This window comes from Bufo gargarizans, chromosome 6, assembly GCF_014858855.1.
Source record: "Bufo gargarizans isolate SCDJY-AF-19 chromosome 6, ASM1485885v1, whole genome shotgun sequence".
Lineage (NCBI taxonomy): Eukaryota > Metazoa > Chordata > Amphibia > Anura > Bufonidae > Bufo > Bufo gargarizans.
In genome coordinates this window covers 125,795,520-125,822,866 of record NC_058085.1, presented here as the reverse complement: position 1 = coordinate 125,822,866, position 27,347 = coordinate 125,795,520, and the positions used below count along the sequence as shown (strand labels likewise).

General features: G+C 47.9%; 1 protein-coding gene across 2 annotated transcripts; it reads left to right on the top strand.

Moving 5' to 3' along the window:
• The first annotated feature begins 87 nt into the window (after positions 1-87).
• Positions 88-23,593, top strand: LOC122941219 (keratin, type I cytoskeletal 13-like). 2 transcript variants are annotated; one of them, XM_044298286.1, is made up of 9 exons: positions 88-122; positions 16,661-17,207; positions 18,722-18,804; positions 19,016-19,172; positions 19,248-19,409; positions 19,883-20,008; positions 21,928-22,148; positions 22,989-23,038; positions 23,553-23,593. In XM_044298286.1, exons 1-9 carry the CDS (start codon positions 103-105, stop codon positions 23,570-23,572), a joined length of 1,386 nt encoding a protein of 461 aa, XP_044154221.1. In that variant the 5' UTR covers positions 88-102; the 3' UTR covers positions 23,573-23,593. The 2 variants fall into 2 exon arrangements, with proteins under 2 accessions (XP_044154221.1, XP_044154220.1); XM_044298285.1 differs by lacking the exon at positions 88-122 and having other exon boundaries at positions 16,476-17,207.
• Positions 23,594-27,347: the final 3,754 nt, after the last annotated feature.

Sequence of the window (27,347 nt, the reverse complement as noted above, 5' to 3'; positions counted from 1 at the left end):
AGGCTCTTCAAGAGACCAGATGTCCAACACTAAGCATTGTCACAGAAGAAAAAGAGAAACTGTTAGGCCTCTTTCGCACAAGCGTGTCCAGAGAAGGTCGGGATGCATTGCGGCAAACCCACGTGAGTAGGTATGCAATTGCAGTCAGTTTTGACAAGGATTGCGTTCTGTTGTTCAGTTTTTATCGCGCGGGTGCAATGCGTTTTGCGCGCGCGTGATAAAACACTGAATGTGGTACCAAGACCCGAACTTCTTCACAGAAGTTCAGGTTTGGGTTCAAGGTTGTGTAGATTGTATTATTTTCAGAATGCATAGTACAATAGGGCTGGAGGGGTTAAAATAAATAAATAAATAAATATTTTAACTCACCTTAATCCACTTGATCGCGCAGCCGGCATCTCTTCTGTCTTCTTCTTTGCGGAATAGGACATTTGATGACGTCACTGCGCTCATCAAATGGTCCATCACATGATCTTTTACCATGGTGATGGATCTTGTGACAGACTATGTGATGAGCATGTTATAAGGGAAAATAATAATGATCGGGTCCCCATCCCGATCGTCTTTTAGAAACCGTGCGTGAAAATCGCACAGCATCCGCACTTGCTTGCGGATGCTTGCGATTTTCACGCAGTCCCATTCACTTCTATGGGGCCTGCGTTGCGTGAAAAACGCACAAAATAGAGCTTGCTGCGATTTTCACGCAACGCACTAGTGATGCGTGAATATTACCGCTCATGTGCACAGCCCCATAGAAATGAATGGGTCCGGATTCAGTGCAGGTGCAATGCGTTCACTTCACGCATTGCACCCGCGTGGAAAACTCGCCCGTGTGAAAGGGGCCTTAGCTTCAACTACACACCCAATATGACTATTAAGACTCTCTCACTAAATGTAAAGGGACTTAATCACCCATACAAACACATATCCCTTTGGAAAGAAGCAAGATCTAATGGTGCGGACATCGTCTGTATTCAAGAGACACATCTGTTAGCTGATGATACTGTTAGATTTAAGCATAAAAAATATCCCCACATTACTCTTGCTCATCCTCTGAAAAGGCAGGAGGCAGCATAGCTATCAGAGATACTATAGCATTTGAAGAGATTAGCATGTTTAGAGATAGTGGGGGAAGATTTCTTATTCGAGTTTGTAAATTAAACAACATTTTACAATAAATGATAGCCCCGAAATAAATAGATTTCCACTATGGAATGCACATAAGGCATACATTAGAAGCCTTTTAATAAAATATGGCACTAATTACAAGAAAGAGAAACAGAGAAGACTAAAAGAATACATAACACATAACAATCCAATATAAACAAAACCGAGAGACGAGATTCGCTTAATAATACTAGACGATTATGAACATTATATAACGAAACTCAAACTACAATACTATAGCCAAAACAATAAAGCCTCTTCCTTTATGGCAAATCCCGTTAAAAATCAGAAAACTAAAACCAAAATTGCACACCTGATAAACACAAAAACAAGAGTAAACTACTGAACTCTCAACACATTACAAATAGAGTTGAGCGAACACCTGGATGTTCAGGTTCGAGAAGTTCGGCCGAACTTCCCAAAAATGTTCGGGTTCGGGATCCGAACCCGATCCGAACTTCGTCCCGAACCCGAACCCCATTGAAGTCAATGGGGACCCGAACTTTTCGGCACTAAAACGGCTGTAAAACAGCCCAGGAAAGGGCTAGAGTGCTGCAAAAGGCAGCAACATGTAGGTAAATCCCCTGCAAACAAATGTGGATAGGGAAATGAATTAAAATAAAAATTAAATAAATAAAAATTAACCAAAATCAATTGGAGAGAGGTCCCATAGCAGAGAATCTGGCTTCCCGTCACCCACCACTGGAACAGTCCATTCTCAGATATTTAGGCCCCGGCACCCAGGCAGAGGAGAGAGGTCCCGTAACAGACAATCTGGCTTCATGTCAGCAGATAATTAGTCTGCATGTCATAGCAGAGAATCAGGCTTCACGTCAGCCACCACTGTAAGAGTCCATTTTCATAAATTTAGGCCCAGCACCCAGGCAGAGGAGAGAGGTCCCGTAACAGACAATCTGGCTTCATGTCAGCAGAGAATCAGTCTTCATGTCATAGCAGAGAATCAGGCTTCACGTCACCCACCACTGTAAGAGTCCATTTTCATAAATTTAGGCCCAGCACCCAGGCAGAGGAGAGAGGTCCCGTAACAGACAATCTGGCTTCATGTCAGCAGAGAATCAGTCTTCATGTCATAGCAGAGAATCAGTCTTCATGTCATAGCAGAGAATCAGGCTTCACGTCACCCACCACTGTAAGAGTCCATTTTCATAAATTTAGGCCCAGCACCCAGGCAGAGGAGAGAGGTCCCGTAACAGACAATCTGGCTTCATGTCAGCAGAGAATTAGTCTGCATGTCATAGCAGAGAATGAGGCTTCACGTCAGCCACCACTGCAACAGTCCATTGTCAGATATTTAGGCCCAGCACCCAGGCAGAGGAGAGAGGTACCGTAACAGAGGATCTGGCTTCATGTCAGCAGAGAATTAGTCTGCATGTCATAGCAGAGAATCAGGCTTCACGTCACCCAACATTGGAACAGTCCATTGGCATATATTTAGGCCCTGGCACCCAGACAGAGGAGAGGTTCATTCAACTTTGGGTAGCCTCGCAATATAATGGTAAAATGAAAATAAAAATAGGATTGAATGAGGAAGTGCCCTGGAGTCCAATAATATATGGTTAAGGGGAGGTAGTTAATGTCTAATCTGGACAAGGGACGGACAGGTCCTGTGGGATCCATGCCTGGTTCATTTTTATGAACGTCAGTTTGTCCACATTGGCTGTAGACAGGCGGCTGCGTTTGTCTGTAATGACGCCCCCTGCCGTGCTGAATACACGTTCAGACAAAACGCTGGCCGCCGGGCAGGCCAGCACCTCCAAGGCATAAAAGGCTAGCTCTGGCCACGTGGACAATTTAGAGACCCAGAAGTTGAATGGGGCCGAACCATCAGTCAGTACATGGAGGGGTGTGCACATGTACTGTTCCACCATGTTAGTGAAATGTTGCCTCCTGCTAACACGTTGCGTATCAGGTGGTGGTGCAGTTAGCTGTGGCGTGTTGACAAAAGTTTTCCACATCTCTGCCATGCTAACCCTGCCCTCAGAGGAGCTGGCCGTGACACAGCTGCCTTGGCGACCTCTTGCTCCTCCTCTGCCTTGGCCTTGGGCTTCCACTTGTTCCCCTGTGACATTTGGGAATGCTCTCAGTAGCGCGTCTACCAACGTGCGCTTGTACTCGCGCATCTTCCTATCACGCTCCAGTGTAGGAAGTAAGGTGGGCACATTGTTTTTGTAGCGTGGATCCAGCAGGGTGGCAACCCAGTAGTCCGCACAGGTTAAAATGTGGGCAACTCTGCTGTCGTTGCGCAGGCACTGCAGCATGTAGTCGCTCATGTGTGCCAGGCTGCCCAGGGGTAAGGACAAGCTGTCCTCTGTGGGAGGCGTATCGTCATCGTCCTGCCTTTCCCCCCAGCCACGCACCAGTGCGTTGGGTGCCACCCCGCTGTGACCATGCTTCATCCTCATCCTCCTCCACCTCGTCCTCCTCGTCCTCCAGTAGTGGGCCCTGGCTGGCCACATTTGTACCTGGCCTCTGCTGTTGCCAAAAACCTCCCTCTGAGTCACTTCGAAGAGACTGGCCTGAAAGTGCTAAAAATGACCCCTCTTCCTCCTCCTCCTCCTCCTCCTGGGCCACCTCCTCTTCCATCATCGCCCTAAGTGTTTTCTCAAGGAGACATAGAAGTGGTATTGTAACGCTGATAACGGCGTCATCGCCACTGGCCATGTTGGTGGAGTACTCGAAACAGCGCAACAGGGCACACAGGTCTCGCATGGAGGCCCAGTCATTGGTGGTGAAGTGGTGCTGTTCTGTAGTGCGATTGACCCGTGCGTGCTGCAGCTGAAACTCCACTATGGCCTGCTGCTGCTTGCACAGTCTGTCCAGCATGTGCAAGGTGGAGTTCCACCTGGTGGGCACGTCGCATATGAGGCGGTGAGCGGGAAGGCCGAAGTTACGCTGTAGCGCAGACAGGCGAGCAGCAGCAGGATGTGAACGCCGGAAGCGCGAACAGACGGCCCGCACTTTATGCAGCAGCTCTGACATGTCGGGGTAGTTGTGAATGAACTTCTGCACCACCAAATTCAGCACATGCGCCAAGCAAGGGATGTGCGTCAAATTGGCTAGTCCCAGAGCTGCAACGAGATTTCGCCCATTATCACACACCACCAGGCCGGGCTTGAGGCTCACCGGCAGCAACCACTCGTCGGTCTGTTGTTCTATACCCCGCCACAACTCCTGTGCGGTGTGGGGCCTGTCCCCCAAACATATGAGTTTCAGAATGGCCTGCTGACGTTTACCCCGGGCTGTGCTGAAGTTGGTGGTGAAGGTGTGTGGCTGACTGGATGAGCAGGTGGAATAAGAGGAGGAGGAAGCCGAGAAGGAGGAGGTGGCAACAGGAGGCAAAGAATGTTGCCCTGCGATCCTTGGCGGCGGAAGGACGTGCGCCAAACAGCTCTCCGCCTGGGGCCCAGCTGCCACTACATTTACCCAGTGTGCAGTTAGGGAGATATAGCGTCCCTGGCCGTGCTTACTGGTCCACGTATCTGTGGTTAGGTGGACCTTGCTACAGATGGTGTTGCGCAGTGCACACTTGATTTTATCGGATACTTGGTTGTGCAGGGAAGGCACGGCTCTCTTGGAGAAGTAGTGGCGGCTGGGAACAACATACTGTGGGACAGCAAGCGACATGAGCTGTTTGAAGCTGTCTGTGTCCACTAGCCTAAATGACAGCATTTCATAGGCCAGTAGTTTAGAAATGCTGGCATTCAGGGCCAGGGATCGAGGGTGGCTAGGTGGGAATTTACGCTTTCTCTCAAATGTTTGTGAGATGGAGAGCTGAACGCTGCCGTGTGACATGGTTGAGACGCTTGGTGACGGAGGTGGTGGTGGTGTTGGTGGTACATCCCCTGTTTGCTGGGCGGCAGGTGCCAACGTTCCTCCAGAGACGGAGGAAGAGGCCGAGGCGGCAGCAGCAGAAGAGGCCGAGGCGGCAGCAGCAGAAGAGGTAGCAGGGGGAGCCTGAGTGACTTCCTTGGTTTTAAGGTGTTTACTCCACTGCAGTTCATGCTTTGCATGCAGGTGCCTGGTCATGCAGGTTGTGCTCAGGTTCAGAACGTTAATGCCTCGCTTCAGGCTCTGATGGCACAGCGTGCAAACCACTCGGGTCTTGTCGTCAGCACATTGTTTGAAGAAGTGCCATGCCAAGGAACTCCTTGAAGCTGCCTTTGGGGTGCTCGGTCCCAGATGGCGGCGGTCAGTAGCAGGCGGAGTCTCTTGGCGGCGGGTGTTCTGCTTTTGCCCACTGCTCCCTCTTTTGCTACGCTGTTGGCTCGGTCTCACCACTGCCTCTTCCTCCGAACTGTGAAAGTCAGTGGCACGACCTTCATTCCATGTGGGGTCTAGGACCTCATCGTCCCCTGCATCGTCTTCCACCCAGTCTTGATCCCTGACCTCCTGTTCAGTCTGCACACTGCAGAAAGACGCAGCAGTTGGCACCTGTGTTTCGTCATCATCAGAGACATGCTGAGGTGGTATTCCCATGTCCTCATCATCAGGAAACATAAGTGGTTGTGAGTCAGTGCAGTCTATGTCTTCCACCGCTGGGGAAGGGCTAGGTGGATGCCCTTGGGAAACCCTGCCAGCAGAGTCTTCAAACAGCATAAGAGACTGCTGCATAACTTGAGGCTCAGACAGTTTCCCTGATATGCATGGGGGTGATGTGACAGACTGATGGGGTTGGTTTTCAGGCGCCATCTGTGCGCTTTCTGCAGAAGACTGGGTGGGAGATAATGTGAATGTGCTGGATCCACTGTCGGCCACCCAATTGACTAATGCCTGTACCTGCTCAGGCCTTACCATCCTTAGAACGGCATTGGGCCCCACCATATATCGCTGTAAATTCTGGCGGCTACTGGGACCTGAGGTAGTTGGTACACTAGGACGTGTGGATGTGGCAGAACGGCCACGTCCTCTCCCAGCACCAGAGGGTCCACTAACACCACCACGACCATGTCCACGTCCGCGTCCCTTACTAGATGTTTTCCTCATTGTTATGGTTCACCACAACAACAAAAATATTATTTGGCCCAATGTATTGTATTCAAATTCAGCGGGATATAAATTTGAGGCCTAGTATTTAGGCGCTGGGTGACCGGTATGGATTTAGTGACAGAATTAGACTTGGAAATGCACAGTAGCGTGTGTGTGAAGTTATTCTGAATGACCCTATGTGCACCTTGAATATTATATACCCTTTTAGGGATAGATTTCAAATAGCTCTGATATAGCAGAAACCACTAAATTATGAAATTGCTAAATTGGGAATTGTATTTCAACCCTGAACAAAAAATGTGCTTTAACGGACACTAAATAACTTGCCCAGCCACAACAGTACAGCGGTAACGACAGATTTAGCGGGATATAAATTTGAGGCCTAGTATTTAGGCGCTGGGTGACCGGTATGGATTTACTAACAGAATTAGACTTGGAAATGCACAGTAGCGTGTGTGTGAAGCTATTCTGAATGACCCTATGTGCACCTTGAATATTATATACCCTTTTAGGGATAGATTTCAAATAGCTCTGATATAGCAGAAACCACTAAATTATGAAATTGCTAAATTGGGAATTGTATTTCAACCCAGAACAAAAAATGTGCTTTGACGGACACTAAATAACTTGCCCAGCCACAACAGTACAGCGGTAACGACAGATTTAGCGGGATATAAATTTGAGGCCTAGTATTTAGGCGCTGGGTGACCGGTATGGATTTAGTGACAGAATTAGACTGGGATATGGCCAAAAAATAACCACACTATTGCTGGTTAAATGCACTTTGTGTGACAGCTTGACCAACCACACTACTGAGGGTTAAATGCACTTGGTGACGGGCGCAGCTTGCCCCTGATGTAGTATATGGCCAAAAAATGAACAGACTATTGCTGGTTAAATGCACTTGGTGTGACAGCTTGACCAACCACACTACTGAGGGTTAAATGCACTTGGTGACGGGCGCAGCTTGCCCCTGATTTAGTATATGGCCAAAAAATTAACAGACTATTGCTGGTTAAATGCACTTGGTGTGACAGCTTCACCCTGATGTAGGCTTTAGCCAAAAAACAACCACACCATTGAGGGTTAAATGCACTTGGTGACAGGCGCAGCTTGCCCCTGATGTAGTATATGGCCAAAAAATAAACAGACTATTGCTGGTTAAATGCACTTGGTGTGACAGCTTCACCCTGATGTAGGCTTTAGCCAAAAAACAACCACACCATTGAGGGTTAAATGCACTTGGTCGCAGCTTGGATGCACTTGGTCGCAGCACCGCACAAGACACAAAATGGCCGCCGATCACCCCAGAAAAAAGTGACTGACAAACGGTCTGGGCAGCCTAAAAACAGTGAGCAATTGAATTTCAGCAGCTCAATGATGCACAGCTGCAGATCGATCGATTAATCAAGTCCTTTGGAGGAGTTAATCTGCCTAATCTCGCCCTACTGTCGCAGCCGCAACCTCTCCCTACGCTAATCAGAGCAGAGTGACGGGCGGCGCTATGTGACTCCAGCTTAAATAGAGGCTGGGTCACATGGTGCTCTGGCCAATCACAGCCATGCCAATAGTAGGCATGGCTGTGACGGCCTCTTGGGGCAAGTAGTATGACGCTTGTTGATTGGCTGTTTTGCAGCCTTTCAAAAAGCGCCAAGAAAGCGTCACAAAAGCGCCAAGAAAGCGACGAACACCAAACCCGGACTTTTACGAAAATGTCCGGGTTCGGGTCCGTGTCACGGACACCCCAAAATTCGGTACGAACCCGAACTATACAGTTCGAGTTCGCTCATCCCTAATTACAAACTATTTTAGTGACTATTATATAATCTCAGAGAGGACCAATCCGTCAAACAACCAAACTTAGTAGATACACAACACTTTCTCAACTCTGTAAAACTACCCAAAAACCCAATGTCTCGAGATACTTAACACCCCTTTATCTAAACAAGAAATCAATAAAACCCCAGGTCCCGACGGCTTCTCTAATGAATACTATAAAAAGTTTTTCAGAATCACTAACACCAAATCTCCAATAAGTATTTAACCAAGCATTATCAACCAGATATTTCCCTAAAGAAATGACACAGATAACTATAATCACTATTCCCAAACAAGACAAAGATCCCTTCTATGGTAACTAACTATCGCCGAATATCTCTCATTAATTCGGATATTAAACTATACGTGAAAATCATCTCTTCAAGACTATCGAACATCATCCCCCGTTTAGCAAAACCGGACCAAGTAGGCTTTGTCACTAATAGACAAGCCTCTGATGGTACCCGCAGACTTATAAACATCCTTAAGTGGATTAAAATTGAAAAAATGCCTTCTCTGCTCCTTTCATTGGATGCAGAGAAGAGCGTTTGATAGAATACACTGGGGACATACAGTCAGGTCCATAAATATTGGGACATCAACACAATTGTAACATTTTTGGCTCTATACATCATGACAATGGATTTGAAATTAAACAAACAAGATGTGCTTTAACTGCAGACTGTCAGCTTTAATTTGAGGGTATTTACATCCAAATCAGGTGAACTGTGTAGGAATTACAACAGTTTGCATATGTGCCTCCCACTTGTAAAGGGGCTAAAAGTAATGGAACATAATAATAATCATAAATCAAACTTTCACTTTTTAATACTTGGTTGCAAATCCTTTGCAGTCAATTACAACCTGAAGTTTGGAACGCATAGACATCACCAGATGCTTGGTTTCATCCTTGGTGATGATCTGCCAGGCCTCTACTGCAACTGTCTTCAGTTCCTGCTTGTTCTTGGGGCATTTTCCCTTCAGTTCTGTCTTCAGCAAGTGAAATGCATGCTCAATCGGATTCAGGTCAGGTGATTGACTTGGCCATTGCATAACATTCCACTTCTTTCCCTTAAAAAACTCTTTGGTTGCTTTTGCAGTATGCTTTGGTCATTGTCAATCTGCACTGTGATGCGCCGTCCAATGAGTTCTGAAGCATTTGGCTGAATATGAGCAGATAATATTTCCCGAAACACTTCAGAATTCATCCTGCTGCTTTTGTCAGTAGTCACAGCATCAATAAATACAAGAGAACTAGTTCCATTGGCAGCCATACATGCCCACGCCATGACACTACCACCACCATACTTCACTAATGAGGTAGTATGCTTAGGATCATGAGCAGTTTCTTTCCATCTCCATACTCTTCTCTTCCCATGACTCTGGTACAGGTTGATCTTGGTCTCATCTGTCCATAGGATGTTGTTCCAGAACTGTGAAGGCTTTTTTAGAGGTCGTTTGGCAAACTCTAATCTGGCCTTCCTGTTTTTGAGGCTCACCAATGGTTTACATCTTGTGGTGAACCCTCTGTATTCACAGATTGTTTGATTGTTGACTTTGACACACATACTCCTACCTCCTGAAGAGCATTCTTGATCTGGCCAACTGTTGTGAAGGGTGTTTTCTTTACCAGGAAAATAATTCTTCGGTCATCCACCGCAGGTGCTTTCCATGGTCTTCCGGGTCTTTTGGTGTGCTGAGCTCACCGATGCATTCCTACTTTTTAAAAATGTTCCAAACTGTTGTTTTGGCCACGCCTAATGTTTTTGCTATCTCTCTTATTTTATTTTATTTTTTCAGCCTAATGATGACTTGCTTCACTGATAGTGACAGCTCATTGGATCTCATCTTGAGAGTTGACAGCAACAGATTCCAAATGCAAATGGCACACTTGAAATGAACTCTGGACCTTTACACCTGGCCATGGAACAGCTGAGAAGCCAATTGTACCATTACTTTTGGTCCATTAGCAAGTGGGAGGCACATATGCAAACTGTTGTAATTCCTACACCGTTTACCTGATTTGGATGTAAATACCCTCAAATTAAAGCTGACATCTTGTTCGTTTCATTTCAAATCCATTGTGGTGCTGTATAGAGCCAAAAACATTAGAATAGTGTTAATGTCCCAATATTTATGGACCTGACTGTATGTTCTCTACTCTTGAGAAATTTTGTTTCTCAAGCCCCATCTTAAGAGGCATCCAAGCCTTATATCAAAATCTCTCGAGCAATATATTGAGAAATGGTATGCTCTCAAATCCATTGCCCCTGACAAATGGAAAACGACAAGGATGTCCACTATTCCCCATTTTATTTTGTGACGAATACCGCACCTTGCTGCCGCTGGACGTCAACTATATAGAGTTAGCGAGATACGGTATGGTCACTGGTTACCAAAGCTTCTGGAGGAGCAGGTAACGTCAACTTGATATACTTTACCCAGACACCTCCTGTCGACGCGGGCACAGAGAGGCAACAAGCCGAGAGAGTCTTTTCACTGCCCCAGTGAAACAGCTCTTTCTCAGACTGGGTATACTGCCACCAGCTTCTCATTTGATATAACCCCGGTCCGCTAACAGGATTATATACGGTGAGAAACCAACCTGCAGTAGCGTATAACTAGGCTGAAACATGGACGTGGGGATTCGTGATCGAGATACAAGATCGCACAAGATTAAATTATGTATTTAATTGCCTTAAGGGCTCACTAGAAATAACACTATACACACAGAAAATATATACAGTGGTCTGAGGTTACAAATACAGAATATAGGATACAACAGGGTTAAGCAGAACAAAAGTCAGTTTACCAGGTACAGCAGTCCTTTGGGTTGTGATGAGTTCTTAACTGTAGTCACATGGGAAGCAGTGATGTCAGCTGGTTGCAGGTCCCTCTAAACACATGGCACAATGTGACCACCCTTCAAAGAAAGACCCGCCCGCTTGCAGGCACAAGCCTTTTAACCTGTAGCCGGCCTCTCCCCTCCCGGCCCCTGGGAGGGGTCCACTCCCCCTATGCTGGGATCATGGCTCCAGACCAGAGTGTCACAGGGAGGTGGTTCTGGGACCGCCTGGGTTCCGGCTACCAGTAGAGTCTAAGCATGGTACTGATATTTGGTTTCTGTTGGGAGATATGTATATATCCCCTCCCTGGCATCCCACCACCAAACTATGACCACGGGCCTGTTCATCGTGGCCACAGGAACACAAATATGCACCTGGTTTATGTCTGTGATAGACGGGAGATTCATAATTCCTTATGAATCGCCGGTTTCATGATGTCTGATAATGTTCATTGTACTGGGGAATGGCCTAGCCCCCCTGCAGAGTTTTTTTTTCTGTTCCATCAGCTGAGTTCCTGGCTGGCTGAATAGAGGTGAGAAATTGTAAACAATGGTGGCATGCTAGAGGTTCTCTGCCATTTGGCTAGGCTTTAAAGCAGTGCCCCACCTGTGGAGTTCACTACCTCTGCTATCTGACAGCTGATCAGCCAAAGGAACATGGCTGACATCAAATAATAATCCATATTCCTCACACCTCCTCCTTTTTGATGGCGTCAGGGGGCAGCACATTCCTCGGTTCCCCCGTGCTCCCATCCTTACCCTCTCCTTGCCAGGATAGCCCGTCGACGTTGCCATGGTCATGGCCCTTCTTGTGGTGAATGGACATCACCTGTTTATTGGTCCTGGGTGTGGGCCAGAATACAATGGCATCTACTTTTCCAGGCTCTGGCTTCAGGGTCGCCGCCTCCCCGGTGCCCCAGTTAGTGGACCTCGCTTGTGCCCAGCTGGCACTTTTCCGGCTTGATGGTCAAACCTGCCTGGTGGATCTGCCTTAGCACCTGCGTCAGGTGCTCTAGGTGATCCTCCCATGTGGGACTGAAGATGGCAATATTATTATCAAGGTACGTGGCTGCGTACTCTTCAAGTCCCTTAAGCAGCATGTTGAACATCCGCTGAAAAGTGGCAGGGGCATTCTTCATGCCGAACGGCATCATAGTGGACTTGTACAATCCAAAGGGGGTAATAAAGGCAGATCGTTCCTGCGCCTCACGGCTCAGGGGAATCTGCTAATACTTCTGGCTCAGATCCATGATGGTCAGGTACTGGGCCCCGGCCAACTGATGACGTAGGTCATCGATGCATGGCATTGGGTACGCATCGGTGACCGAGACAGTGTTGAGTACCCTGTAGTCCACGCAGAACCGGGTGGTCCGGTCCTTCTTCGGGACGAGGACCACAGGCGATGCCCCCCAGATTCAGCATCTTGTCAATCTCCTGGTAAACCCAATATGCTGAACGCCAGATTGGGGGGTGATCCCTGGTGTCCACGTAAAGGACGGCCAACTCTGTCCTTCCGGGCTTGTTGCTGAACAAATCCCGGAAGGGGTAAAGGCTGGCCTATAGCTGGAAACGTTGGTCCTTCAAGAGCTGTTGGCCCACCTCCACATCCTCGAGGGACCCACCCGCCTTCACCTGGGCAAGCATGTCCAGGAGGGTTTCCTCCTCTCTCCTTTTGGAAGGTTGCAGACAAGGAGGGCACATGCCTCCCTGTTCTGATGTGCCTTGATCATGTTCACGTGGAAGGCCTTCTGCCTTCCCCGGGCATGGTCCACGGCGACCAGGTACATCACGGTGCTGATGCATGAGGTACGTGCCTTCCCAGGCCGCCTGGAGCTTATCCTTAGGTACGGGGACCAGTACCCATACCTTTTGACCCACCTGGTAGGTCCTCTCACAAGCGTTCTGGTCATACCATCGCTTCTGGTCGGCCTGGGCCTGCTCTATATTATCGTGCACCAACTGCGACAAGGCCTCCATCTTGTTTTGGAAGCGCATGACATACTCGATGACCGACACTCCGGGGGTGGCTACATCTCCCTCCCAGGCCTCTTTCACCAGAGCCAAGGTTCCCGACACATGCTGAAAGCGGGGGTACCCTGTGGAGGCCTGTGGGACCTCTCGGTAGACAAACAGCAGATGTGGGAGGTACCGCTACCAGTCACGCCTGTGGGAGTCGACCAACATCTTAATGGGGTTATCCCACTTTGCATTTTCTTACTTACCTGCTGCCAGAGCACCGTTCACTTCCTGCATTCTGGCTAGAGGCAGGCTTCATTTTGATTGAAGTCTTCTCCCGGCCGGGCCCAGCACTAGACTGAACACGCACGGCGCCGCACACGCGCCATGGTTACTTATTCCTGGCCAGTATAGTACATAGCCGGCATGTGCGTTCGCGGCTCTGTACTATTCTGGCCAGGAAGAAGTCACCATCACGCATGCGTGGCGGCGTGTGCGTTCAGGACAGCGAGTGGCCCGACCGGGAGAATAGAAGGAGTCTTCTGCGCAAGCGCGGCCACCGGGATTCCGGAGAAGAGCGGTGGCCATAACCAGGGGAGACCGAATGACAACAATGAGGTAAGTGGGGATGAATTTTCTCCTAAACTGTGGGAATGGGTTAATCAAATATATTTACAAAAATGATCACTGTCAAATCATTAACAGATTTAACAGTAATCATTATGATGGGATAACCCCTTTAAGCATCTACTTTAAGGTCCCATTAAACCGCTCGCACAGGGTGTTGGTCTGTGGGTGGTACGGGCTGGTCACCAGATGTTCCACCTGTGTTTGCCTACAGAGGGACTCCATCAATTGCGACATGAACTGGATCCCCCGGTCGGTCATAATTTCCTGCGGAAAGCCCACTCTGGAGAAAATCTACAGCAAGGCGGTGGACACCTTGTCGGCCTGAATGGATGACAAGGCTACCGCCTCCGTGTACCGTTTAGCGTAGTCTACTACCGTCAATATAAAGTTTTTCCCCAAGCTGATCCACAACCACCCTCCTGAAAGGCTCTTCAATTATGGGCAGCATTACCAGTGGTGCTTTGGGGTGCCGCCCTGCCTTCCCCACCCGCTGGCAGGTGTCACATGAACGCCAGTAGGCAACCACATAGGGCCCCATCTTTGACCAGTAGAAATGCTGGGCTAATCTGGCCTTTGTCTTAGCGATCCCTAGGTGTCCAGCCATCGGAATCTTATGTGCAACCCACAACAACTCTGTCCTGAACTGATAGGGTACCACTAGCCGTCGGTCCCTAGGCCACGCATCCGGTGAGCCCTGCTGGACCGCGATCCGGTACAGCCGTTCTTGGTCACAGACCCTCCGCTCTGAGTCCGAGGGTGCTGTGCTGCCTTCTCCTTGAGAGTGGTCAGGTTGGCGTCAGCCACTAACGCTGCCTGAAACTCTTGACTGGACGTGGCCAGAATGGACGAGACTGCCACATTCTCTGTCAGGTCCCTGGGACCTGTCTCCATCTGACTCGGCAGCCACTTGGTCGGAAGGGGGAAAGCCATCGGCACTCGTTTTCAGATAATCAGAGATAATTCATTTATTGTCCATCCCAGAATTTGATCTTTTTCTAACTGGCCATCCAATTCTGGGATGGACAATAAATGAATTATGTTTGATTATCTGAAAACGAGTGCCGTGGTTTATTCCTATTTCTGATTCTTTCCACTGAGCATCGACAGCTACATATAAGGAGTGCCATCCACTATAATTATTATATACGGGGGAAAACCATCAGACCCCTGAGGGCCCCCTAGGGCCCATGCACTCCCGCTGTGCGTGACAGCAGCTATGACCGCTGCCACCGCTGGTAGTGCCTGCTTCCCCTCGGCTTCCGACCAAGTCGCCAGTCCAGATGGACTAATCTGGCCCTCTCACACCCTGATTGTGGAGGAACCCTGAATGGATGTTTCACCGGGGAGCCCTACTTCTTCTGGGACTGCCCTGACCTCCTCTGCATCCTCTGCATCCAATCCCGTAGACAGTAAGGGATCTCCCGGGCAATAAATCATGGGGTTCCACCAGTTCAGGCCGTATCAGAGTCATCTCAGCGCCGGTGTCTCTAAGTCCCATGGCGAGGGCCCATGGTGACTGGTTGAAAATTATGAAGGGACCTCTCACCACCCCCACCCACACACAACACAGTGGACGGTTTCCGGGTCGATGACTGGGATGGGTTCCTCGGGCGCTGGGGACACATGGCCTTGAAGTGTCCTGGCAGTTTACAAAGGTGGCAAAGTCAGTGTTTCCCCACCGATGTGGAAAGTGAAGCGGGGGCCGGTGCCCACTTGGGCCTAGGGGCAGGGGCAGAGTGTATCTTACCCCTTCTCTAGCCGACAGGTTTCCGGGCCTCTGAAGTCCTGTTGTTAGTGTACTCGTCGGCCAGGGCATCTGTTGTAGAGGACCCCTTTGGCTTCTGGTCACAGGTGGTACTGCTGGAGGTCTTCCAGGCAATTCCATAAGAACTGCTCTGTGGTGATGAGTTCCTTCAGCTGTTGGATGGTGGAGAGCTCCAATCCCGTGTACTATTGGTCGACCGCATGTGATCGGCCCAGCTCTGGGTAGAACCCCACTGCAAACTTCTGAGCTTTTTCCGGTAGGACTCAGGGATTAAGATAAGTACGGCCAGACCAGAGCCTGCTTGATGTCCTCATTGCTCAGGATGGTCTCGCTGGTTAAATTAAGCAATACATGGTGATACCTATTAAACTCAATAGGCTGATCATATAATGAACGTAGGTGTGAAGTCCACCACAGAAAGATAGGCACTGTTTGTAGGCTCTTTCTGCTCTGGCAGTGATGGATATCCTGCCCCTCTCCCTATCATAAACTCAGAACAGAATTTTGCTGTTGCATTTTCAGGACAATGATACTCTATTTAACTACCCTTAAAGGGCTTCTGTCACCCCACTAAAGTCACATCTTCCCCCGGCGCAGGTGCACTGAGGAAGGAGCGTCCTCCTCTCAGTACTCCTGTGCCGACTGAAGACCGGTGCGGCGCAGGCGCCAGATTTTAGACGCAGACAGGGCTAGCCAGAGGACGAGCGCGTTCACTGGCCCTGTCAATCAACATGAGGAAGGGGCGTCTTTATGAAAGGAGGATGCGGCTGCTACCAGCAAGTAGCTGCCCTACTTGCTGGTAGAGAGATAATTTACATATTATAAAAGTCAGGTTTTTTTAAGAAACTGCTGAATGAAAATGAGTAAGAGCACTATATATTGATATATCGTAGTATATGTAATTTAAGTAGCCCAAAAAAAACAAAAAGGACTTTAGTGGGGCTGACAGAAGCCCTTTACATCAATGTTACTGCATAGGTGACAATCTTGTCCATGTATTTAAGTCCATTAGAAGTGCACCTACACTTTAGACACATACTGCAGGTATTCTGCACTGAATGAGTGATGTGGGTGGACTGATCCTTCTAAAAAGTTCAATGAGATGTCATTGTGTGATATGTACCTACATGAATACACCCTGCCTAAATTATAGGTTTGTGAAGATAAACAATAGAAAAAACCTATCAACTGTGAAAATTATGTGTCAACTATATCCAAGAAGGAAAACAATGTTGAAAAAAGATGAGTGTAATCAATTCATTATTGGCAAGTATTTCACTTATGGCAGACACGTAATGACTAATTAGGTTCTGAAAGGTAACACCCATTGAAAAGTATTTATAAGGAGACTAGTGGGGTGCAGGACATACTCCTGCAGCACTAGAACAGGCTGTATTAGTGACTAATATATTGGTTTGAGATCATCTGCCACTTGTAGACATGGCTCATCAGTCTTCATCAAATTCTTACAGGGCATCTACTGGGTCTGTAGCCGGTGGAAGGGGAGTTGGCTCAAGGAATTCTGTTTCTTTTTCTAAATATAGTTCCAGTGCAGCAGGGGGAAAGTTTGGTGAAAATGCAGGTTGCTCCCAGGGTGCAGATTGTGGTGCTGGCAACTTAGGTGCTGGTTTTGATGGTGGCTATGGTGGTGCAGCAGGAGTTGGTTTTGGTGGTGCAACAGGTGCTGGGTTTGGTAGCGGAGTTGGCTTTAGTGGTGGTGTTGGCTGTGGTGGTGCTGGCTTCGGTGGTGGAGCTGGCTTTGGTGGTGGAGCTGGCGGCTTTGGCGGTGGCTTTAACCAAGGTGGATTTGGAGAGGGTCTTCTTTCTGGCAATGAGAAGATGACAATGCAGAACCTAAATGACCGTTTGGCCAACTACCTGGACAAAGTGCGCGCCTTGGAAGATTCTAATGCAGAACTGGAGAAGAAGATTCGGGAATGGTATGATAAGCAGAGTCCCGTTAAAAAGGAAGCAGACTATAGCCAATACTTTAAGATAATCGAAGATCTTCGTGCTAAGGTAAGGCTCCAGTTCAATTCAAAATATCTAGTCCTTGTAGATGTTAAACAGTTGTATTTTCTGCTTTATATACAATGTATTAATTATATCCAGATAACCAACTTCACACTATACCTCCTACACTTGGTCAGTCTAGGGCTACATTTAGCCTCCTGAATATGGGTAACTGCAGACTAATTGTGCATCACCTACACAGCAGGTATCCCTGGTATCATGAGCTGTGTGTCAATGTTACAAGTATATAACAGGAATGAAGTTCAAAAACTGCCTAAATTGTTAATATTAATGGGATATAAACAAGAGTTCACACATCTGTAGATATTAGCTACAGACAGTCTGCAACACAGACTAATTTGGTAGACAAGATTTCGTACCTTCCAAGAGTAATAAGACTCTATTGGGAAACCATGGCTTGAGCAGATTGGTATCAAACACACCTTGTTGCAATGCGTTGTGAGAGCATTGTACATCTCAAATTCAACTCAAACTGAAAATTGGACTGTTGTCCTTGTTCACACCAGCAATCTCATAGAGCATCAATGACCCTTAGATCAATATGATCCTTACTGGGTTGCTTGAGGTACAATGTTTGAGGAAAGGTGGAGACTTTGCAGGTTCCCAACACTAAGTCAAGGGGATAGGGCTTGGGATTCTTGGTATCTACTGGGTCCAATAAGAGCCACAGGGTTGTTACTTACATTGTTAGAGTTATCTTAACACTTCATTGATTAGGAGAGAACAAAAGATCTGAGGGTAAATGTACAAGGATGTAGCGGGGGCAGGCTTATGCAGTATCTTTACTAGGTTCTTGATGCCCAGGGGTCGATAACAAGACTGTCCCAACTTGACCAGGTTGCTTAGATTAGAGGGCTAGGGTACTGAACCTTTGCCCTGAATAAGGGAACTTCTAACTATGACTTGTCTACAGCTTCCATGTACTCACCCAGCATAGTCACGTTATATATCCTGGGTACCAAGGATTACATGTTCTTGAAATACTCTTTATAAATGTATCAGTAAATATCATGAAATATTAGAACAGGCTTCAGGCTTTCTGATAACGTAGCACAAAATCAGACGGATCATGAAACATTTCCTAAAGGCACTCAAGATAAACTAGCACCCTGAGAATTTAATGTTTCCAAGAAAAATCATAACATTCCTGTCATTTTACTGTTTATCTGTTTTTGAAACACATTTATTACTGCTTCCATTGCATGCAATTATGGAATATATATTTGTTGGTTGTCCTATCAAAAATTACCAGCATAACCCAGGAATAATCATATAAGGCTTTCAAGAGACTGTTAGAAATGATAACATATCTGATTGGGTCAGGTATGGGTATGCTGTCTGCTGAAAATATGTCTTCTAATGTAACCACATGCATTTAAGTCATGCTCTTATTTATTTCATTTACAACCTCAACAATGTTACACCAGTGATACAATATGGGTAGCATAACCAAATGATACAACAGATATTCGCTAAATTATTGTATGATAACTCTACAGATCCTTGCTGCCAATATTGATAATAACAAAGTGATCTTGGCCATCGACAACACAAGACTTACTATTGATGACTTCAGGATCAAGTAAGTATTGGTCATGTATTCCTTACCAATGTAGATAGCTTTGGGTTCAAAGTATATGGGGCTCAATAACAAAGTTACAAAATTGCACACAATCAGGGGTTTGGATTCAGCAGTGTCAGACATCTTAAGTTCTTAGCTTTTTTCTGATATAGTAGAAAACTAGTAGTAGTTACATATATCTGTATTCAGTCTCTAAAATGTTTGTTTGCAGGTATGAGAACGAACTGGCTCTCCGCCAGAGCGTGGAAGCTGATATCAATGGTCTCCGCAGGGTTCTCGATGAACTAACCTTATCCAGGGCTGACCTTGAGAGCCAGATTGAAAGCTTAACTGAAGAACTGGCCTACCTGAAGAAGAACCATGAGGAGGTGAGATAAAGACTTTTGTAAATGATTATGGATTCCAGTAGACCAAATTATGGAATTTACGGAATTATGTTATAGGAGATGAAGGGACTGCAAGGCCAAGTCAGTGGAAATGTCAATGTGGAGATGAACGCTGCTCCTGGTATTGATCTGAGCGAGATCCTGGCTGACATGAGAGCTGATTATGAAAAAGTGGCTAACAAATATCAAAAAGAAGCTGAAGAAAGGTTCCTGGCCCAGGTGAGTTTGGAAAACTGCAAAGCCAATCTGAATTGTATGGTGCACTGGTTTAGAGGGCTTTTAAATGGCCTGGTCCAAACTGTATGGGGACTACTATGATTTTTTTGGTCTTCATGTTGTTTGCATATTACCTGTTTAACCAGAGAGAGATGTGCTGCTGAAAACTATGATTTTAAGGCTCACGTAAAACATGCGGATAGCCGACAGAATAGTTGTTGGCTGATAGCTGCCATGTTTCAAGGGCCAATTGATTGGGAATGAAAGTTCTTTTGAACTCTGGTTCAGCCTATTATTGCCCTGTTTAAATGCGCCCTTAATTGAAGAATAATCACTTTAATTCCATAGCAGTTGTATATCTTGCTTTTTGTTCTCTGCAGGCAGCAACCTTTTAAAATATTTTATTAGAATCTCTATGTTTATCCCATAGCTGTCAGGTCACTAATACACTTCTTTCACATTATTGTATGTTTTAGACCAAGGAACTGCAAGTACAAGTTGTCACTGGAAGTCAAGAAGTCCAAACCTCTAAATCAGAAATCACAAACCTCAGACACACTCTACAGAGTCTGGAGATAGAGCTGCAGTCTCAACTCAGTATGGTAAGTGAACAGAGCCATAGGTACAATTGACTATGGTGAAGACATGAATACAGCCTATGGCTGCTAATGGGAAAATACACCAATAGAGGTGCAGAGGTAGCGGTCACTCTTGGCAATGGAACCTGAAAATGTTAAATGGCCTCTATGCTACATAAAAAAGACACCATTATTATAAAAAAAAAACACATTGTAGGTTAAGGGTACTATTATAGATTTTGTATTGGGGCCCAGGAGCTTCATTTTATGCTTCTGTAATATCTAACATAGAAAGAAGATATGCTGCTACTCCATTCAACACTATGTCTCTGTTTCTCTCTGACTCTGCTGTACTGACAGGCTGGCTGTATAACTCAGCTTCTTCTGTATGCTGCACTTCTTCTCTGTAGTGTGACTTTAGGTTATGCCAGGAAACTTTCCTCCTGGCTCCTGAGGCTTCAAGCTTTGGTATCCATGGCCAGCAGAGATTAAGGTGCTCTGGCTGGCGTGGGCATGGCAAGCAGAGCTTAAGCTGCTCTAACTTCTAACTGGCGTGGGCACTTCCAACAGAGACATGCCCCTGTACACCGTTTCCCTGTCTATCGATAAGCTAGACTAACTCTAACTGGTCCCCACCCTTCCTGCAGCAAGTAGGACAAGCCCACTTGTCTCCAGAGGGCGGTTAGAATAGAATGGTATGTTTGCTGCCGCCTGCTGGTAAAACAGGCACATTATATTAACATAACAGTTGCAAACAGGCTAGGAATGCACAGTGTATAGAACCTGGACAACCATACATAAGATGACATTTTGTTAGACCAATAAAGACAGTAACAAGGTGCAGAAGTGGTACACATGTCCGCTACTTCATTCAAATGTGAGAACACGGGCCTTGCTCTATTGAATGGCAGGAGCCTGAGCAGGTAGACCACCGCTGACCAGACCCCTTTATATGTTACTTATTACGGGCTGGCAATTAACTGTTAAGGGCTGCCGTTCACATATAGATGTGAAGGGCAGGCTTCATCTACAAAAAGATAAAAATAGAAGAAGAGGTCAAAAGACAGGTTGCAGAAATGGTGGAGGGTAATTTGTATAGCCTGGAGGAAAGAAAGGAAGGTGGGATAGAATCTAAACTTTTACATCATTCTTCACAACTCTCCCAAAATGTCCAGGAGTCTTGGCAAATCTTCTGGAAGCTGCTGAAGCTTCCAAGTATCTCCTGGATATTATCCCTCAGTGTACTTTTTTTATGTGTAGCACCGCCATGCTGTTGGCCCAATAAAATGTTGCCTCTCGGGACTCCTGGCCGGCGATTTATTAAACTTGGCATGTATGCCTTACATATGTTAAAGGTTTAAATAATATTCAGGGAGCAAGTGTTTTAATGGGAAACTCTATGTAAGAACAAGGGGGCACAATGTAAAATTAGTTGGGGGGGAAGGGCAAAGATTAGACTCAATATCAGAAAATGTAATATTTCTATTAAGGGCTAAACTAGCTATACACATTAGATGTACATTGGCCAAACCTGCCAACAGGCTGACAATGTAATGTGTACAGGGGCTTTTTAACGCTTGATCCTTTTGTTCATGGGAAGTGTTTGGCAATGGCTTACCTCCCTGTACTTGCATGTGTATGATTTATTTGGGATAGATTTTTCGGGCTAACGCAGTCCCATGCTATTTTTGCTGTAGATGAAGGTAGTCAGGAAAGAACACTTGTTCCTCTGACAGCTATTTAATGGCCAGACTTATGCCTGGTGTGGAAAGTTACTCTTTAATTATGAATGGAAGCAGCAGGGACTCCATATTCTACAAGTAGACCTTTTAAGAACACTGTACTGGTTAATGTATACAATGTGATCCTTAGAAGGCATTGCCATTATAAAACGGTATTCTGTTCGCCTGGAATTCCCATAATAAACCGTCTTTCTCATGCAGAAAGCAGCTCTAGAGTCCTCCTTGGCAGAAACAGAAGGACGCTACTGCGCACAGTTGTCACAACTCCAGGAAGTCATAGCCAAGGTCCAGTGTGAGCTTCAAGAGATCAGGAGCCAGCTGGAACTTCAGAGCAGTGAATACAAGATGCTATTAGATGTGAAGACCCGCCTGGAACAAGAGATTGCCAAATACAGAGAGCTGCTGGATTCACAAGACGGCAAGTGAGTCTTGCAGGAACAATTATTTTCTGCTATTTGCAAGTCATTGATCGTATATTATATACTGGCCACCATATTTGGGGTCTGCATTGAAAACATGGGGCACCACTCATCACAAGGCCACAGTCAGTGCATGGTCATATGTGCATAATAATACTACATTATAGTTTCTTTACTTCAATTTAGATACAGAGAGATGCTACCATTATGCCAGTAACTAACTGGTTGGATACATCTATAATAGAACCAGCTACAGTAAATGCACAACTAAAACTAACAATAGCAATCTATAAGGCAATAGAGCAGGAAGGGCAATTTTGCCTCACCTGATAATGTTAGCCATTCCATTTGAACTTATGCTCTTCTACCTGATCACCAACCAATCCTCATCAAGCATTTTCCTATCTATGAATATATCCCATACACCTTAACCTGGCCATATACTTTAAGTGTATGTCGAACCCACCAATTTTGGCTGAACCAGCCAATCATCTAATGTGTATGGGGGTCCTCCCTGGGGCATATGTCTGGGAGACCAGAAGAGGGTATGTTGGATTTCAGCTGCCCATTCTCTTGTTGTCGGCGAGATTATCCATTGCCTCTTCAAACTTAGAACATATTCTTGCTCAGAAGAACCAAGTAGGTATGTGAATGAAGATATCAAGAGTGATAGATCTGGGCTCATTGCATGTGTATGGCCAGACTGACCTTGTAGTCTTTGAAACTCTAGCCGTTCAGTCCTTGTCTAGAAAAAATATGACGATTTGTTATATAGTTAATATATGTTAAATGATGTTATATATTTTACATGTACATTATGGTAACTATATGTCTGTTTTCCAGGATTCCTGTAACTGGTGGATATTCCTCAACTACAAGCACTACCACTACATGTAAATATCTTTACAATTTATAGCTAACAAGGTGGGGGCAGTCTAAATAAAAATAAAAAATAAATCTGGGAATATCCCTAGGAACAGCACCACTCTTGTCAATGGACTGTGTTGTTGAGTTGCAATACGGCACACAGACCCTGGACAGGAGTGGTACAGTTCCTGGAAGCAGAAAACCCCCTTAGTCCAGTCTAAACTTTATCACAAGGATTTTTCACATAAAGGCTCTGTGTTTAATATTGAGCAGCTATGACAGGGGTGCCCATGTAGTAGAAGACATTCTAAAGCAAAAAATAAAAATTAAGCCTCCGCTGTATTAGGTCATGGTACTATACACCCCTCCCCTCCAAGAACCGAATTGCCCATGTTTGACCCTCACCCAACTTTTGATTTCCAGTACTCTGTTGGAAGAGATGGGTTGTATAGCTGTCTTGGGTCTCAGTATGTGTACAATAAAATATAAACTGTGACTGTGTATAATGAAGAATGACAACCCTCCGTCTTCTCCCTACAGCTACTACAAGAGTCCGCTGAGCCTGAAATCAAAGCAACCCATAAATAACATGGCGTCGTCACACAGCCTGTTTTATACTGCATTGCCAATATATACCTTCCACCCTTCTCCCTGTTTCTTCAAATGCAAGGACACTAGTTTACAAGGTGTTTCTCTAGCTTTTATGGTGGTCAATAAATCCTTTCTATTTTGCAATTTATCCTTGCCTCATATGTGTTTACTGATTATTTATTTGTCAGCTGAATTCCGGTACAGCCGGACTAGAGCACAGCCTAAGGGGAGGCTGCCATGATAAGTTTAGGGGACGAGGGGACGGTAGTTTAATTAGGGCAGGGAAAGGTTAAGTCTGGAAGGGGGGCTGGGTTAGGTGTGGGGCGGAGCGTTAGGTTTTTAAGGGGGGAGCGAAGCAGGGAAAATAGGCGCCATTTTTTAGAGCAGGAGAAACTAGCTGAGGTGTGCACGCTGACTGGAATGGAGGCTATCCTGAACCGGTTGCGGGAGGCAAAGAAATCACGGGGACCGGAGTGGTTAGAAGCGCAGGTCATGGGCCTGCTTGGTGGGGAGGCTGCGGGCACAGTCGGCTCAGCGCTGGAGGGCAGACGGCCGCGGCGGGCACGGCCACCGGCGCGCCTTAGCCAGAGCGAAACCCAACGGGCTTGGCGCCGCATTGGGAGCCCCTCTAGGCACCCTCCACGCCGGGGAGGCTCGGCACGCACTCCTGGGGCAGCCTCCCGGCGTGGGAGGAATCCTGCAGTACGGCGGAGCTCAGCACAGGGCAGGGGTACCCCCCCCCCGCCCTCCCCAGCAAGCGGCGAAGGATCCGGACCGGGACCTTCTGGATCTCTCCCCTCACCTGGGGATGAGGTGCCGGCGCAGCGGGGGAGTGTGCTGCAGAGCGAGTGCGGGGCTGGGCTGTCTGCTGGCGGGCAGGGGCCCAGGCCTTGGGACACAGATAGGAGCGCTGGCAGGTGGCAGGAGGAGGAGCGCTTGTCACCTTCATCAGGCACACCCAGGACCGTGGACGCTGGGGTGCAGGGATCCGGGTCTTCTGTGGTGTCGGCGCATGAGGACGAGGCCTTGCTGAGACGGGATCGGCTGGATGCAGGAGTGACGGCTGCGGGGTTCACAGCGCCCGGGCAGCCAGGTAAGACTTCTGGGGGACCCTTGTGTGTGGTGGATAGTGCCCCTGGGGGAGTGGGGGCAGGAGGGAGTCAGCGGGAGCTAGTTGGGGGGCTGAGTCAATTGTTGGGGAGCTTGGCGGGTTGGGTTGCTGGGCTTAGGGGTGCGGGTTTGTCCCCATTGCCGGCTTGGGGGGTTGGGGGGGGGCACCGGGGTGTCGGGTCAAGGGGGTTCCGGGGTTGCCAACTCGCAGGTGCGGGTGGGGGGGGGAGTCGGTGTCGGTGCAGACGCAGGCTGGGGGTGAGGATGAGCGGCGGAAGGTGGATGATTCGGCGCAACGGGAGGTATATGTCTGCTTTTAGGGCCCCCTGGGGGCGCATTTGAAGATGGACGTGAGGGAGCGGATTTGGAAAGTGGAGTACATTGAAATTTTTCCTTGTTGCCGTTAGAGAGGTTTCAGTTGGATAGGGCGCGGCGGGATGAGGGGAGGAAGGAGGAGGACGAGAAACGCAGATATCGGCTGATTCCGCGTACCTTTGCTAACTGGCTGCAGGCATTTGCCATTTTGGCGAGTGTCATTGGGGAAAAGGCGCCGGAGTGCTGCTCCGTGCTTTTTTGTTATATGGATGCTATTGGGGAGGCGTATCGGGTGTATGGGGGCATGGGTTGGCTGCGCTATGATGAGCATTTTAGGCAGAGGAAGGCGGTCCACCCGAATATACGGTGGGACCATAAAGATATTGGTTTGTGGATGCGGGTGATGGCGCCGGGGCGGCAGGGGCAGTCCTTTCGGGGGGACACAGGTGGCGGGGCGTTGCAGTCCGGATTGTCGACGGCTGCGGCGAAGGGGCTGTGCTTCCTGTTTAATGAGGGGAACTGCAAGTTCGGAACGAAGTGCAAGTTCAAGCACGAGTGCACTTCTTGCGGGGGGGCCCATGGGGCGTCCAGATGCTTTCGAGGGGTAGGCCGAGGAGAGGGGAATCGGGTGGAAAAGGGGGTGACGCCGGTGCGGGTGGGAAGGATGGAGCCGTTTTTAAATAGGTATCCGGTTCGGTCTGCGGCTCGGTTATTGTTAGAGGGTTTTGAGTTTGGGTTTCGTATCCTGTCGGAGGTCAGCCCGACTCCTTTTATGGGGAAGTTGGCGAAGGAGGTGTTGTTGGGGCGTATGGTTGGACCATTTGAGTCCCCGCCGTTTGAGGATTTTAAAGTTTCGCCGTTGGGGGTGGTGCCGAAGAAGGAGCCGAACAAGTTTCGGCTGATCCACCACTTGTCATTTCCGAGGGGGGCGTCGGTCAATGAAGGTATTGATCCGGAGCTGTGTTCAGTGGTCTCTACCTCATTTGATGCGGCTGTGGAGTGGGTGCGGCGGTTGGGCCCGGGCGCTTTGCTGGCGAAGACGGACATTGAGGCGGCGTTCCGGCTACTCCCGGTGCACCCGGATAGCTTACATCTATTGGGGTGTTATTGGGATGGGGAGTTTTACGTGGATAGGTGTCTGCCAATGGGATGTTCTTTGTCTTGCGCCTATTTTGAGGCTTTCAGCTCCTTCTTGGAGTGGGTGGTGGTGGATGTTTCGGGTTGTAAGTCGGTCATTCACTACTTGGATGACTTTTTGTGTTTGGGCCCTGCGGGTTCGCGGGTGTGTCAGTTGTTGCTGTCTACGATACAGTCGGTGTTTGCGTCCTTTGGGGTGCCGCTGGCGGAGGGGAAGACGGTGGGGCCCATGACGGAGTTGAGTTTTTGGGGGATTGTGTTGGATACGGTGGCGATGGAGTGCAGGTTGCCGGAGGATAAGTTGTGCGATTTGAGGGCGGAGGTGGGTAAGGCGAGTAGGTCGGTTAAGATTCGTTTGCGGGATTGTTGGGGAAGTTGAACTTTGCGTGTCGCATTATGCCCATGGGGCGCATTTTTTGTAGGCGGTTAGCGGCTGCGACCGCGGGGGTGACGGCTGCGCATCATTTTATTAGATTGAGGCGTGAGCTGCGGGGGGATTTGGAGGTGTGGGCTAGGTTTTTGGCGGAATTCAACGGGAGGGCGTTGGTGTTGGGGGATGTGGTGGATAGCGTGGATTTTGATCTGTTCTCTGATGCGGCGGGGGGGTTGGTTTCGTGGTCTATTGTAACGGGCAGTGGTGTGCGGACCGCTGGCCTGAGTCGTGGGGGGAGCGAGGTTGGGTTAGGAATGTGGCACTGTTGGAGCTTTTCCCTATTGTGTTGGCATTTGAATTGTGGGGGGATAGGTTTCGTAATAAAAAGATAAGGTTTCATTGTGACAACATGGGGGTGGTGCAGGCTATTAATAGCTTGACGACTTCGTCCCCTCCGGTGGTTAGGTTGTTGCAGCATGTGGTTTTGCATTGTTTGGCATTAAATGTTTGGGTGGTGGCGGTTCATGTGCCAGGGGTCTCTAACGGTATTGCGGATGCTCTTTCTCGTTTGCAGTGGGAGCGGTTTCGGCAGTTGGCGCCGGGGGCGAAGGTCATCGGTTTGGAGTGTCCGGGGATGCTGTGGGAGATCTTGGAGGTACCGTGAGCAGGCTTTTCAGGGCTTCCCTGGCGGAGGGTACGTGGGCGGCATATGAGGGAGCGTGGGGCAGTTGGGTGAGTTGGTGTGGCATGCTGGGGGTGGGGGTGGATGCGGGTGAAGGCCGCTTGGTGTTATATTTGGGGTGGAAGAA